The 15,849-nt window shown below is 33.7% G+C and overlaps 1 protein-coding gene across 2 annotated transcripts; it reads right to left on the bottom strand.

Annotated features, from left to right (window-relative positions):
• Positions 1–887: 887 nt before the first annotated feature.
• Positions 888–11,500, bottom strand: LOC124357405. Of its 2 annotated transcripts, XM_046809171.1 has the most exons (4): positions 11,233–11,483; positions 7,549–7,606; positions 4,084–4,167; positions 888–1,202 (listed from the first exon to the last, which is right to left on the bottom strand). In XM_046809171.1, the coding sequence occupies exons 1-4, from the start codon at positions 11,371–11,373 to the stop codon at positions 943–945; spliced, it is 543 nt and encodes a 180-aa protein (XP_046665127.1). In that variant the 5' UTR covers positions 11,374–11,483; the 3' UTR covers positions 888–942. The 2 variants fall into 2 exon arrangements, with proteins under 2 accessions (XP_046665127.1, XP_046665128.1); XM_046809172.1 differs by lacking the exon at positions 4,084–4,167 and having other exon boundaries at positions 11,233–11,500.
• Positions 11,501–15,849: the final 4,349 nt, after the last annotated feature.

Raw genomic sequence — 15,849 nt, 5'->3', positions numbered from 1 at the left:
CTTGTACGAAGTTGCATTAAACTAATAATATTGCATACTAATGCAGTAAATAGTCAGAAGTTATGCGTTTGATTGTCTAGAGAGTAGACCTCGCAACCATGCGTGGATTGTGTGGAAAAATTGTGTTCGGTAACTCTATCATAATACACTTTTATTAATGGCGCTACTATAATATGTTTTTTATTTAGTTTTAATCCACTCTGTTATACTATAGTAGTTATCGCATTTTTATTGATTAAATTTAAACGTGGGGTATTTTTATTACGTTTAAGTCATAACATGTTTTACACTAGTTTTACATTATTTCCTTTAATGCATAGCCGCTGTTTCTTTCACATGCTGCTGATTATTGCGCCCAACCACAATGTTTCAAGTAGCAAAAAATGTAGCATTGAGTGCAATCTGTACATATTCTCATAGGCTTAAAATTACTTAAATCTCTTCTATCAGCTGATCATTAGGTAGGATAATGAAATTTGGAACGAGTAATCTAACCTTTGATGAGTTTATTTTGTAATTAGTTACCAAATGTACTATAAGCATACTTACATACACATTAGTTACATACCCAGTAAAATAACCTTATCTATTGTAAATATACGTATAAATAAAAAGTCATGTTTAGTTTTTGGAAAAATAATTCTTGTTTGGATTTGTTTATTAAATAGGGTTATTTATTTCATACTTCAAATACAATATTTTATGAACAGGACAAGATGTGTATACAGTAGCATACAGTACTCTGTTTTCACATACGTATTGCTATTCAAATTTGATTGATTTTCAGCACATTAAAACTAGAATCTTCTCTTGAAATTCCCGTTTATAGCTTACTCTTTTTTTTCAAATGGGCTGTGTGATAGGTAAATTAGTATTACTAAACGACATAATATATAAAAATGTATATTTTGACAGTGTTAATGACGTAATGATAATGTTGGTTTAATCGTATTTTGTTTCATTGTTGTTTGTCGTTACGACATTAGAAGAAATTGCATGGTTTAATCTATTTCTCATCATCTCCAGCCATTGTTTGAATAACTTGTCTCTCTGGCGAACTCTCTCTGCGGGTCCTTTGGTCTGTCGTTTCTCACTGTTAGCACCCAGAGGGGTTGTATTTGTTTGAGGCCCCAGTTCCACCAACACTTGCGCATCAGCATTAGGTCCTATACGGAATCCGAAACCAACTCTGGAATCTTGACCTGTTGACAAAGTAAGAGATTTTTTTATTTCTTCATTCTCTTATAGCAGAGTAACAGAGATCCTACCAAGTCGTGTTTGCGAGGCCTGTAAAGATTGCGGTCCGGTGCCACATATTTATATCTAAAAAAGCGTTGATACAAAATCCACACCCATATCCAAATCCACAAAATCTTATAGTACTTCATAAGAGCAGCAGTAATAAATAGTTCATTAGGCAAAACAATTGCCACAGGAGACGAGGAGGACCTTGAATTGCACACTCAAAAACTATAGGAGACGCTACCATAGGAGCTTTTGAGGTAAATTGTCCTATTAAGTCAAACAGTGTAAGAGGGATGTGCCCCGGTGAAATGGAAACTTAGCAAGCCTTAGGACAAGAGCATGACGTCTTTTTTTTGCTAAGAAGAGCAATAACTCGGAAGAGTAAGAAAGGACAAGGAATATAACAAGGAGCTAAGAAGCTCAAAACAACAATCATGTATGAATTTCTGTCAAGACTTGGAAAGTCTTCCAGAAGAGAGCACACAAGAATTCTACAGAGGAAACATATGAACCCGATAGAATCACTGAAAAAGGAGGTCGGTCTTAACAACAAATAAAGTTAAAATATTGCATCTGCTGTTGGAGACCTACTTCCCTGGGGCGAATATACGGAGGAGAGGACAATCAGTGTACCACTCATTGGGAGGAAGCTTGGACAAGTAGACAAGCAGTGCAAATGTTTACAAAAACAGAGCGGAATAGGAATGGGAAAGTCCTTTAAACCGTTCAAAGCACCGGGGGCAGACGGGATTTTCCCACACTACTACAAAGAGGGACATATGTAGTGTCTATACATCTAGTAACATCTAAGTTTTTATTTAGGGTGTATCCCAAAGTCATTGAGAAGACCCTTAGTTGTGTTCATCAGGAAGAAAGAAAACAGAGACCCAAAACCTATATACAAATAACTCTCGCCTCCTTTATGGTAAAAAGAATAGAGATAGTTCTCAACAGGTTTGTAAGGGATGAGGTACTCAGAAACTTGTCCTTGCATATATAAATCAGCACGCATTTACAGTCGGATGACCCACAATAACAGCACTGCATAGTTTAGTTGGAAGTGTAGAAAAGGACTTAGGAAGTAAGGAAATCATAATGTGTGTCTTCATGGATATAGAAGGAGCATTTGGTAATAGCTTTTCCTACACGTTGAAGGCGGCGAGAAAGAGAGGTCTTTCGCAAGTCATAATCACTTGGTTGATGAGTCTATTAAAAATAGACATATAATCTTAACTTTAAATGAAGAATCAATCACAGCGATGGCGCGGAGGGGATGCCCGCAGGGCTTTTCTCGCCACTGCTGTGGGCCATAGAGGTGGACGATTTTTTAATTGAAGCTGAGCGGAAAGGTATGATTTTGAAGCTTTTGCGGATGATCTGGTACTTAGCATAAGATCAAAGAATGAAATATCATTGAAAAGGAAGTTGGAAAAAAGACAACTTTTATAGACAAGTGGTGTAGGAAAGAAAGCCCGATATAACTGTAGTGGTTCCATTTACCAGAGGAAGGAAGAGCCACTGGTGAAAAGAATATAATAAAATATTCAAAGAAAGTTAAATATCGGGAAGTAATGTTGGACCAGAAACTCACTTGGAATCATTGTCTAGAGATTGTAGTATCAGAAGCCACAGGTGCATTTGGAGACTGTTGGCTTTTCTCTAAGACCTGGAGCCTCAAGCCTGAACTTATGTTCTGGTTACATTAGGTTGTTGTTAAACCTCTGGCGACATATGCAGCTCTGTGGTGGCCTAAAGTAATGCAGCAGACTGCAACCAGGAAATTACAGTCATTACAGAGACTGACATGCCTTAGAATAAGTGGAGCAATGAACTCGTGTTCCGAGTTGGCGCTAGAGGCCATGTTTGGTTTTCTACCTCTAGGAAGGGAAGTCAAGAAAAGGGCCAGTGTTTAACCAGACAATTGTAAAGTTATTAAAAAACCTTGGAAATAATGCATGCCAAATGTTAGCTCACCATGCCATTTAATATTCCTTTTGTTTCATTTTACACCCACTCATAATTATTAAAATTTAAAAACATCTTTATACATCAACATGGAATCTGATGCAACATGCAAATGATCATCATGCTGTTTGTCTGTTTCCCAGTTATTCCCGAAACTGACTCGAAAACTTAAAACATCTAAATATTTGTAGTTCTTGAACAAATGTTTATAACAATGTCAGCGGTTTTTTATATTTAGCTGATGTTGATAAGCTTGAGTGGATAGGTGTCCCATTTCCGCTTAATGACAGCTTTTAAACATATACACTTTATAAAATTTAAGAATTGTTATATATATATATATATATATATATATATATTTGATTTCTAAAAACACATTAAAAAACTAAAGATTAGATTTATCTTTATTCTTAACACATTTAGTGCTCTAACTTCCGGTTTGAGGTAATTGGGAAACCATTTTAACCAAATTTTTAACAAAACCGGTAAGGTTGAAAAGAGGGGATTTATACTTTAAGTACCTTGGTGCGCAGTGTCACAGGTGGTCATGTCGTTTGCAAACACAGATTATGTTAAAACTAAATCGCCCAACTAAGATGAAGAACGCACCAAACGCTAATTAACAATTAGATTTTCTTTTTAATTACGACATTAACAACACCGTGAAAATTTCAGTTTAAGAGTTGTATTCTGCTTTTAGAAACACAACTTTGCTGCCTATCTCATAACCTCGTCGGTATTGAAGATGTTTAGAAAATTAAGAAACAAAGTGACCAAACGGATTTTATTTACAAATGTTTAAAACAAAATGTTTTAAATTTTGAGTAGGTGGAGCATCGAATTTTACTTGAAAATTGAAATAAAGCTGTTTACCTATTTTGATTGGTGGTAGAATAGAGTACAGGATTCCAGTAATGGTAGGTAGTTCTTCTGGAATCAGAATGGCGGCGTTCACAACTGAAAACAACAAGTATTTGGGTAGACACGGGAATAAGTTCGATTTATATTTCGTCATGTGATTTTCACTTAGGATATTTAAATATGGTAATTATTTTTTGTTGGGGGGGGGGGTATTTAAGTCCTATTAATAAAGATCGACAATAAACATAGTTTTAAAATATAGCTAGCGCCCCATTGTGCTGTCTACCTGAAATGTGCGAAAAGTCGACAATTAATTGAGAAGAATTTAAACGTCCATTAAATGATCTGACAGGGCATTCTTGAAACCATGTCGTCCTTGTGTCTGCGGGAGAGCTCTTGATAGTGAGGTCCAAGAGACTCGAAACTTTGTACATAGCTTCTTCTTGGTCCAAGACAGAAATTATGACAGAAATTAAATATACTACTGACCAAAAGCTCATAAGTTTACACTTTTAGCTACAATGTGAATTCCTCGCGAATATTGCAAATAAACTTTTCATTTACGATCAGGTTCTCACAAGAAAAACTCCATGTATCGGGATTCTAATTCATAATTTGTTGTACTCACTGTACAAGGGAACAACTATATTACAAATTTCACAGCCATACAACTTTTATATTTCTTAAAGAAAAAAATGTAATACTGTAGTACTACTGATAGTAGTGTTCTTTTTGTATTCCAAGTGAAAGAAACTTGTATGGTTCAAAAGTCTGTAACAATTAATATAATAAACTATAAATATTTAATGTATTCTGTACAGTAGTAAAAACGTTCTGGAAATAAACAGAACATGTAATATCACCTTCAAGATAAGATATTTCACCGCAAGCACCGTCAATAGATAAATTATAAACGATAAACCAAGTTTCATTTTGATGTGACCAATAATATTGATTGTTTTTTACAACAGATTATAATTTAAAAAGCGGAAGGATGATTCTCAAGTTTTGTATTTTTTAGATCAATTCTTAGTGACAGAAATATATTATTCTAGGTGATTAGAAAGTCTACTTTCAAAGATAATACTTATAAAATATCTCTATCTCTAAGAATAGTTTAAAAAATTGTAAAACGTGAAAATAATCCTAAAAATTAGAATTAGTAGTAAAAAATAAGCAATTTTATTGATCACCTAAAACATGATCTTTGATATACCGTTTATAATTTATCTATTTACAAGTGCTTGTGGTGAAATGCCAGAAGTGATAGTACAAATAACCCACAGGAGTCTTACACAAGGATATAAAAGTAATCTTTGCATTACATCGCCAGATGTTCATATCGGTTTCCCGAAACACATATTCGTTTGAAAGTTCATTCCTAAGGCTTATCTAAGGTGCATACCGGCTTCTCCAACATGCTCATCTGTTTCTCAAAAGTGCATATAAGTTTGGAGGTGAATACCAGTTTGGAGGCGCATAAAAAAGGTTATTCGAAGTCACTGACATAGCTATACAGACATAGCTGTGTCAGTACATAGCTATAGATACATATCTATTCTTTCTGCAATATTTAAAAATCTTCGGAAAATCTTTTTTGAAAGCAACTTCCTCCTTTATGAGTATTAATTTGGGTTCCACGAAAATAAAAACATACAGTCTGCCCTAAATATGTTTCTTTATTAAGACCACATAACGGCACCAATAATTCTATATTTAAGATAATAGAAAACTACTACAAAAAAGGACATGTCACAGCGGTGTGGTTATGATGTTAACTGCTTTATCATAGGGGTTTCCTGTTTAAAACGCATGTTTTCTGTTTATATTAACTTATGATGCCCTGACCAGCGATATCACTTTTGAAATTAAATTTTGTGGAAGTAATCGAACTGTCTTTTATATTAAAACCACAACTAACATCAAGCATATAACGCATAAATATGAGCTTGATGTCACATTGTATTGTTCGCAAATAATTACAGTTGATTATAAAAACACTTACTATCTGATGGCTCATTCAAAATTTCATTAAAATCGGTCAAACCATTTTTCGGAGGAGTGCGACCACTTAGCGGTATGAAATACATTCCACGAACCTATTTTCATACCTACCAAATATACATTATACACAAAACATTTCATAAAAATCGGTAGAGCCGTTTCGTAGGATTGCGATGACAAACACCGTGATACCAGATTCGAATATATTAGGTGTTACTTGTTTAATTATTCATTTGATTAATTACTATATTCTATAATGAGATTGAAAATGTTAAAATGGATATTTAAGTGCATTGAAGTATTGAATTTAATTCCTTGTATATTCCACTATTTTATATTATTATTGCATTTGACATGATCACACGTTACCATGGCTTCCTTATAAACATGAAATAGATGTATATGAAATACAACAATTTGAATTTCATATTGGATGCAAAAATACTGATAGCACTCGATTGGCAACAGTTTTATCAGAAGCGAGAATACAGATGACAGAGCGAAACCTCCAACTGGGACATTAACAAAATTGTTGGGTTACATTACCAGAAGTTTATATCAGTTTCTCCAAAGTGCCTATCGGTGTAAAGGCGTATATCGGATTCTCCAAATGCATATCAGTGTGAGGGCGGATACCGGTAGCTTTAATGGCCATATTGGTTTTTCCAAAGTGCAAACCAGACTACTTTCACCGGAGGCAAAATTGCTGATACGCGATGTGGACCTCTCAGTGGGCTATAAAAATATTTGTTCCGTAAAAACTTATTCAACCTCTTTTACAGTCAATAACATTAAAGCATTTTTACGGGTGAAACAAACTCCGATGTCCGAAGGGTGGCTCCGTTTGGCCGATTAAAATGTAATAGCGGGGAAAACATTCATATAGATATTTCAGAAGTCCGACGAAGGCTTCCGACTGTGTGATTGAACACATGTTTGCGTGAAATGTTTGTTTGTCTCTTAATTTGTATAAATTTAAAAACACTGATAATTTTTTACCGATGTAAAAATTTCCGCTGTCTGAAGATTGGGTCCTTGTGGACCAATGGCAATAAACTGCTGGGAAACAATGTTTACTCGAAAAACGTTTACAAACGCTCGGTGGTGCATCCGACTGGGACACTGAAATGATTTTTCGCTAGATTGTCAGAAGTCCATATCGGTTTCACTAAAGATCACGTAGCTGCCAGTGTTCGATACATGCCGCATAATCTTATTTCTACAATAGACTTAGCCTTATGTGTTGAAATTTAATAAAACAGTAAGAAAGTTTAAAGACCGAGACGCACACTTGGAATATAGTCCATGCTATAGATTGTAGACTAAATTTAATGCTACCTATTGTTAGTGTTGTTAGTTTTGCTCTTATATTTAGTATGCAGGCGATGTACTCTAGGTGTACCAATTGTAAATATTAAAGTTAATGGAGTTAAAGGATCGGCTACCATCAAATTCTACTGAATAATTTCTTACAGTGTAAGGCCGTACAAACAGCTATTGGAACCATAAATATCTTCATACTGCTATTGACCTGCAACATTGAATTTCAGTTGTATTAGGTTAAAATACAACGCATGTCTATCTTACAGTAAATTAAAAAAAGAGTAACTTAGCGGCAATATAAGTGGAGTATCTTATACTATGGTTAAGAGTGAAGTACGAATATCGCTTCATTACCTGAATCTATTGGATGATTGGTCTTTCATATATTACCTGAACAACCTTATCTACCGGGTCAGTTTTTTACGCATACGAACAACAGAAAAATAGAAACACAGAAGTCTCAATGGAACATTGTTCACATCGCAGACCAGCGGCCAAACCTAAGAACTACCATTAGCGAGAGACAAGACATCGCTAGCGAACTCTAGCGACTGGTGTTGTCTCTTTGTTTTTCTCTAGTCATTAACCTCAGTCCTCAGTGAGACGTCAGGGGTTGCATTCTTAACTTGCCCTACAATGGATTACTTTTACATCAAAGTGATCAATAAATGACATCCAGTTGGGGAATTCTCCAACCAATATTACATTAGTATAATATTAACTAGCAGTCATACTGTAAATTCCAAATTAATTATGTACATTCAGAATTAAACGAGCGAATTCAATAAGATCCTTTTTGCAATTTGTCTGTTTGTTGATTGCACAGGGGAAACTTCAACAGTAATATTAATCCACCCAGAGTGGAGTAAGCTATCAGTTTTGGTCACTATTATTTGGCTAGATTGATTGTGTTCTGTTAATTACTCATTTATAACCTTCATTCACATTCACTCAGAGCCCACGGTGGCATATTCGGAGGAGGAGTCGGAGATGCTGCCCCACTAAACCACCTGAAAAAAATAATAAAATTCTCTGACTTTATTATTTTTCTTTTACTAATACTTTATTTTAAATAGGATTTTACTTTTCATAACCTTTTTGTTAAAGGAGCTCAATTAAAACCAAATATTTATTTAGTAGAGATAAATTTGCATTCGTGTCTTCCATATAACACCTTAGAGTCACAACTGGGACATTTGCAACTGCAGGTGGGCCCACGCCTCCATTCATACATAACACTTACAAGGTATGTCAGAATAGTCGTTTTTGAAAACCGTACATTTTTTATTCGGTTATAACTCCATTTCTTTAAAAACATGTCCATAGCAAAAATTCTTTAGCAATAATCTGCTACTTTAGACCTTAAGTTTACAAGTTCATATTTTAGCAGGAATCCAATTAGAAGACATTCTAAGAGTCTCAAAATAGTATATAGGGACATTAGCTTCTCGCATGATACTAAGTACAGAACAAAACTACCATTAAGGCAGAAGAAACATTAATCTATCTAACCATTTCTCGGAATTTTGACCCAGTTTTTCTAAAAATAATACAATTTTAAAGTTGCAAAAATCCCCTCCCTAATAAAGCATGAGTTAATAGGTCTGCTCATAACTCAAGTTTCTGTTCGTTCTTTTCAGAGACGATACCAAAAGTTGGACATCGTATAATGTAGCTACTGCACTAATAAATAGAATGTGTAGATTGTTAAAGCATATATAAATTTGTAGATTGTTCAAGCATATATAGTCTACACATTGCAAAATTTAGGTAAATTAACGGCTTTTTAAGTAGACACATAAATAAAGTGGGTTTGCACACCGTCTTCCCACCACTAGGATAGGGACCACTAGACATTTTATCTTTTTATACAGGAGGTGTTTTAGCGTCCCTGCTCGATTCTTTTACATTTTCGGTTAGCCTAACGATACCTAACCTTCGACAATTATTGGTTAGAAAATAATTTATTTTGAAATTACTGACATTTTCAGACGCCAAAGTGAGTCTAATATTTTTATAATAAATTATTTTCCACATGCAAATGTAATGTTATGACTCGTATTAATAGCGGAATTTTGTGGTGAAAACGTTGTCGAAAATGATCGTATTTTATTCTTAATGTATTAAGAATAGAAACAAATGAATATTACAACTTTACTGTGAACTATACCAATAAAATAATATTCCTACGTTTTTAACACTTAAGTAAAATATTTATCTGTTTGGCAATAACAAACAATAAAATATCTATCGGGCGTATTAAACTAATTGTACTCATATATCTTAGGTTGATGGCCAGCGTCCATGAAAAGTAATAGGTATAAGGAATCATCATTAAAAATAAAGCTATGAACATTTGCATTTGCACAATTTATTTATGAAATAAAATTTTATAAAAACAATACCGAACATTGGCCGAGAGTTGCTCAATCTAAAGATCTGAAGAAAAAAAACATAGGTGAAAGAAACCATATTCTTCCGAAGACCAACATTTATTTGCAATCTCCTTCCATGAGGCCGTGCTGTTTAGTCTAACTGATTAGTTAAACACAGAGTAATAATATGCTGTTAAAATAAGACAACAGGTATTGTACAGAATACAACCTCACATATTAGAATATACGTACAATAAATTACCAATGAAGACTGGTATCAAAAGTGATCAACGTCTTCATAATTTTAAATGTAGTTCGAAACGATAGTTTGTATTCAGATGAGTACAACCTGGAATATGTATGATACTTGCAACTGTAAATAAATGTAACTTTATTATTTTAAACCTATTTTCAACTTACCTTGGATCTTTATCTCATACTTATGCTAAGCTTTGCTTAGTTACAGTCTGACTGTTTGATTCTGTGTTGAGTGTGTGTGTGTGTGTGTTTTTTTAAGAAAAACTGTATATTTTAATTAAATAAGAGTATATAATTTGACTTGCAGGATTTTCCGCCTAACTGATCAGTCATAGGACCTGACCAATTAGGTCCTATGACTAGGTATGATCATATTGATCATACCTAGCTCGGTTGATATGTAGGTTTGGAGAGTGCTCAGTAAAATGTATGATTCCATTATTATTTTTTTGTGAAGAAATAAACTTAATTATTAAAATATTTATGTGTAAGTAATCCATATGTCATTATTAGCATACATTTTCATAAATTCTCCGGTTTCTGAGTTATTCAAGTGAACAATTTGGATGGCCGCCATTTAAAACCCGAGGTAAATTTTTGTAGGCTTTTTGTAGATCTTAATTAGACTAAACGTTTCGCATATTTTGAGTTTCATATCTTCATTCAATTAAAATATATAGTTGAAAAACAACATAACCAAACAGGCAGACGGTAAAGTAATTCAGATAGGGCTATACTATATATAACAATTCCTACTTATTTTGAATGACGAATCACATGTGAAGGTTGATAATTTATAATTACATTTATACATTATAATATTACTTTTAATGGATTAATATAAATATGAATCAAACTTAGTGCAACATATAACATAAATGATTTGTAATTATGTTCAAGTCAATATTATTTCCTATCGATCTAGCGCTTAAAGGGCATGTGTTAACATACAAATTAGTAATGTAAGACCATCATATTGTACATTATACTATTGTACAAAACGACATAGAGGTTTCAGTTTATCATTCTATAATATATTTATTTTTTTTACTTTCATCTACACTAGATAGTAGAATGTATTTCCGACTTTGTGTATATCAACAATTTTCTCTCTGTGCATTGTGTAGTGTAATACAGTAATAATAATACAATGATAGCGCATATAGTATGTGGTAAACAATATCAACTCATTGCTACTTACAGTATCTCGGCTTGTAACCATGTACACTAGACGACACTTACTGATACTGACTGAGCCGAGCGGCCGAGCCCGTGTCGTCAGTTCTCCTCCTCTAACATACTGGCAGCACGCCGCCCCTAGCGTGCCGGTGTCGCTGTCCATGTCGCAACACGAGCCATTCTACAAATTGTCTTGACGCTTCTACTCACTCGCATAAACATCTAATTAAGCAGAAAAGGTCGCCCTCTCACCTACTGCCACAGCTGTTTAATTTCTTTCACTTCCTTTATAACGTGAGCAGCCGTATTGGGCGACATTACTACGGCGTGTGTGACCCATTAACCTATATACGATAAGTAGACAAAGGTTGAGTTGCCCTATTGTCCAGGTTACGTTCCCAGGGAGTATTTGAAGCCTTACTGGTGTCTATGTAGTCGTTATTGAGGGATATGTTTTTTTCTAACGAACAACGAACGGATATGTCGTTTTGCACTGGTAAGTAATCCTGTTTCAGTAATAATATTTATATTTATATGTTTTTAAACTATGTTCGTTTGTTATTTTGATCAATTATCCTGTGTCGTTCAACGATCTTCAAAAGAGTTTTTCAATCACAGTATAATTAAATTTGTACTCTATGATAAAATACGAAAAAACAACATACAAAACAACCAAATTTCGATTTTTATAGAAGTGTCTCCTTTTATATGTCGAAAATGTCTTTATACACATTTTGTTTGATATCGTTAATAGCCTCTAACATTTTTTTCAGTTACGTATATGTTAAACAATAGATGCCATTAAGAGTTTTTACAAATGCATACAGCACGTCCACCATTTTTTTATGTTTTATTGGTTCACATTGACTGATGAACTTATAACATGTTCAAATACAATGTCAGTACCAAGTTTACTTTGAATGAATTAAAGCTATGGCATTTATCATGCTTGCTCGTATTGCCGCTTTTATTTGTATAGTTCATAAAACCTTATATGATGACCAATATCTGAATGTTGACAGAGTCGGTTGCCTTGCGATCTAAGAAGTCAGACTTTAGATAGTTTTATTTACATATCCCAGTAATTAATCTAAGGTTATAAAATAGAATTCTTTGGTATGATAAGTATTAACAAAAACTCATTTCTAAAATTCCGTACACGTCAGGCCCCGCCAAAAGGATTTTAACGAAGACTTGGAATTTGTTTTCGTCCAGATCGCCAAAACCTCTAGAGCCGCCCCTGTGTGCGGGGTTTAGTTTTACATTTCGCTCGAATTAACATGTGACATTTTAAGTTGTGTAATTAATTTTAAAACATACGCTCAATGTTATTATTGGGATTTTAGTGTATAAATAAAGAGGCAGTTCACCATTGTATCGTGTGTGAACATTAAGTTTGTAGAATACATGTTTTACGTTTGACAATGCAGTACTACCTCACGACAATGGTGACCCCGACGTGGTATGAACATGCAACCTTCTAATAAAAATTCTACGATAATGTTTAAATATTCTAAATGATAAGACAAACCAACAATAGCTTATTTGATTACGTAGGATACAAATAAATAATCGAGACAATTGTTTGAGTTGTGGGGTTTTCTACTTTTCTTATTTTTAGTGTAATTATCTATTTTAAAAGTAAGTGTTAGACATGTTTCAAATGTCCGTTTATACCATAAAATAATTAAAAACTCCATTGTAGATTTGTAAACCATTCTTGATTTAAAAAAAAATAAATAAATAAAATGGTGGCCAGTTGTATTTTCCTTGTGCTTCTTTTGGTAAATTATTTTTCCGATTTCATGTATTGAATATTCTCGGTGTTTAAATCTTTGTCAAAGTAAAAAACAAGTTATGTTTGATTAAAAACAAATAAAAGTAGCCTATGGAACAAGTATTTGTGGAAGAAACATTTAATAATGATGTAAACATTTGAATATTTTAGTAATTCAACCTGCATGAGTGGAGAGTGTGCATTGTGAGGGCGCTACGCGTCATAACCTTGTATCCCGAGGGGCAGTGGACTATACTGTAATCATAATGCGATTTTATCTGAAAAAATATTTATACGTAATTAATAAACCGCTGTTTATATAGATACACAAAATACAACGGTAAAACACTATCCTAGTTTTAGTACCTTATTCTTATAACAGTAATAGCCTACTTTTACCTTAATATCGACATGATCCGGGTGAGGCTAAATTGTTTCTTAAGCAAACAATTACAACAATCTTAACCAATTTTACTATAAAGATATAGATATAACTTATATATATATATATAATATATATGTGTGTGTGTGTGTGTGTGTGTGTGTGTGTGTGTGTGTGTGTGTGTGTGTGTGTGTGTGTGTGTGTGTGTGTGTGTGTGTGTATGCAGATGATATTGTATATATCTATCTCATATTTAAATCTTGAGTTTTGCACCAGTTCTCATATTGCTCCATAAAAATATTATACAAAAAATAGTCTTATTTTCTCTTTCCAAAATAAACCAAGGATTGTGTGGGAGGCTGTAATATAAATGTTCAGCACAGTTAGCTCTGTATATCCGTTGGCGCGCGGCGATGTGTAGTGGTAGATAGCGCTACCATGCTAAATCTTCTACTTATAGGTTGTAATTCACTTTTATATTCTAGTAATGTCCTAATTGTTATGAATTAAATTCAAATATTGGATAATCGTTATGGGGCAGCTGAGAATTCTATCAGATAACATGTGTTAAATCGTTAACAACGTTTAAAGTGAGTATTTGAAACTGAAAGATTATTCATTTCCGATGTTTATTCAGTTCAAGTAACCTACACGTTAACGCAACTTCAATACAATCGTATATTTTCCTTGAATACTCAATATTTAGTTACTTATTTTCTTTTTCTTTGTGGTGGAAAGGATATAGACTATGCACATATATGTAAACCAGGGAAAGGGGTTGAAGTTCGTGTCTCTTAACTCATCGCAATGAAAAATAAACTAGTTTAGTCATAGTACGAAGAAATATATGTTTCGTAGCAAACTACAATTACTTGTACACATTATTCCTTACATGTTTTTAATCCAAGTCATTATGAATGTTTTGCTGAAATTGTATATCAAATCAGAATATTGGGTTATAGTATAATTCAAGTGAAGAGAAAGTGCCATAAAACTGGTTTAGTAAAAACAGTCATAGTGTTAAAATATTCTCAACATGTTAAGGAATTGAGCTATTCTGCATTATAATAATTTGGCTAACCAGTGAAATAATTTGGCTGATCGCCCTTTTGTATAAGTTCATCTCCTTGTGACGTCATATCGTCAGGCTGTGTAATGGACAAACTATAAATACTGCTATAAGTCTCATACTACAGTGTTTTCTAGACACACTGTACATTTTTATCTATTAAGAAAAACATTACTATTAGTACGGTACCATGTTATTGCATACAGTACAGTTTCATAGACTCTACTATCTTACAGACGCGTCTTCTAAAGACGGATCTTTAATGTTGCTGCTTATGTAATAAAATGTATTCAAACAGTAATGAAGTAGCTATTAAACAAAGGTCACGTCTCTCTTGGTCAGGCTATTGTTTAGACATACAGGACGTTGACCTTGGCCCAGTCAGGAACTCCTAGTTAATGACTGGTTGGTCCCATGCTTATACGTGATATATCAACTTTCACTTTTATCCCCTATTCCAGTACGTTCTTTAGCTTTTAAAGTGCAATAATAGGTTAGCTTAGAGCAAAAACTAGGCTTACAAAGGAAATTGCTTCACACTGATTATTCTCTAAGCTTCAGTCACTAAAACAATTACTGTACAATATAAACCGTTTTGACTTTCACATATGAGTCAATAGCAGTGACCCGCGTCTTCGCAAGCAAATTTTGTAGGTTTTGCGCCTGTATGAGCATTTCTGGTTCGAGTGAAGCATATTTCCGACGCAAATTTTGAATCTGCCTTAATGTCACGATCACGAAAATATGTGAAAAAAGTTTGTATTATAGCCCTTTTAAGTGATATTATTTTTTGTTCCATAGTTGATTTTACCTTTGATTGTTTACCTTTAAATTTATAGTAAATAACTCGTTTATTCAACCAAAGAAACACGATTACATGCATTGGTCATGTCAGATAAAAGGAAATTTCTTACAACAGATTACATTTGTCAGTAAAAATAACTAAAACGACTTGAACTCTTCATATATTATTATAAAACAACCAGATCGTTCAATTAACCGTCAGTCAGGAATCTACGGACGTTGTGAAAACATTTTTAAAGGAGAAATAACATAGGTAAACCTCTTTCTAAATTTTAAAATGTTTTGACTCTGCTCTGAGATGCCTAAGCAGTTTTTTTCAACAGATTAATTGCATTGTAACGGACATTTCTTTGGAAGAAATTGCCTCCTTCCCTTCAAATAAGACGGACCAATCTGATGCCAAGCCTCTTATGCCTGTACGACTCATTTTTTCAAGTAGGAGATCGTGATTGGCGGAGCAGTTTCCCTCATCAAGAGCGCAGACGATAATCTATAAGAGCGAACATTGCGCTGGTTGTAGATCTATTTTATACAAACCCATGTCGATTTTTACAAATTATTTCATGTTTTCCCAAAAATGAACATAGACGGCCTGAAACTATTTTGT

Source organism: Homalodisca vitripennis, chromosome 3 (genome assembly GCF_021130785.1).
Source record: "Homalodisca vitripennis isolate AUS2020 chromosome 3, UT_GWSS_2.1, whole genome shotgun sequence".
NCBI classification, from domain to species: Eukaryota; Metazoa; Arthropoda; class Insecta; order Hemiptera; family Cicadellidae; genus Homalodisca; species Homalodisca vitripennis.
This window is presented reverse-complemented; position numbering and strand designations above follow the sequence as displayed.

Excerpts from the sequence above, each read along its gene's own strand:
- LOC124357405 (XM_046809171.1), bottom strand. The coding sequence starts at position 11,373 with ATGGACAGCGACACCGGCACGCTAGGGGCGGCGTGCTGCCAGTATGTT. Across the intron at positions 7,607-11,232 it reads TGGTTACAAGCCGAGATACT|GTCAATAGCAGTATGAAGAT; the intron begins GTAAGTAGCAAT and ends TCAATGTTGCAG. Across the intron at positions 4,168-7,548 it reads TGTTTGTACGGCCTTACACT|TTGTGAACGCCGCCATTCTG; the intron begins GTAAGAAATTAT and ends TGTTGTTTTCAG.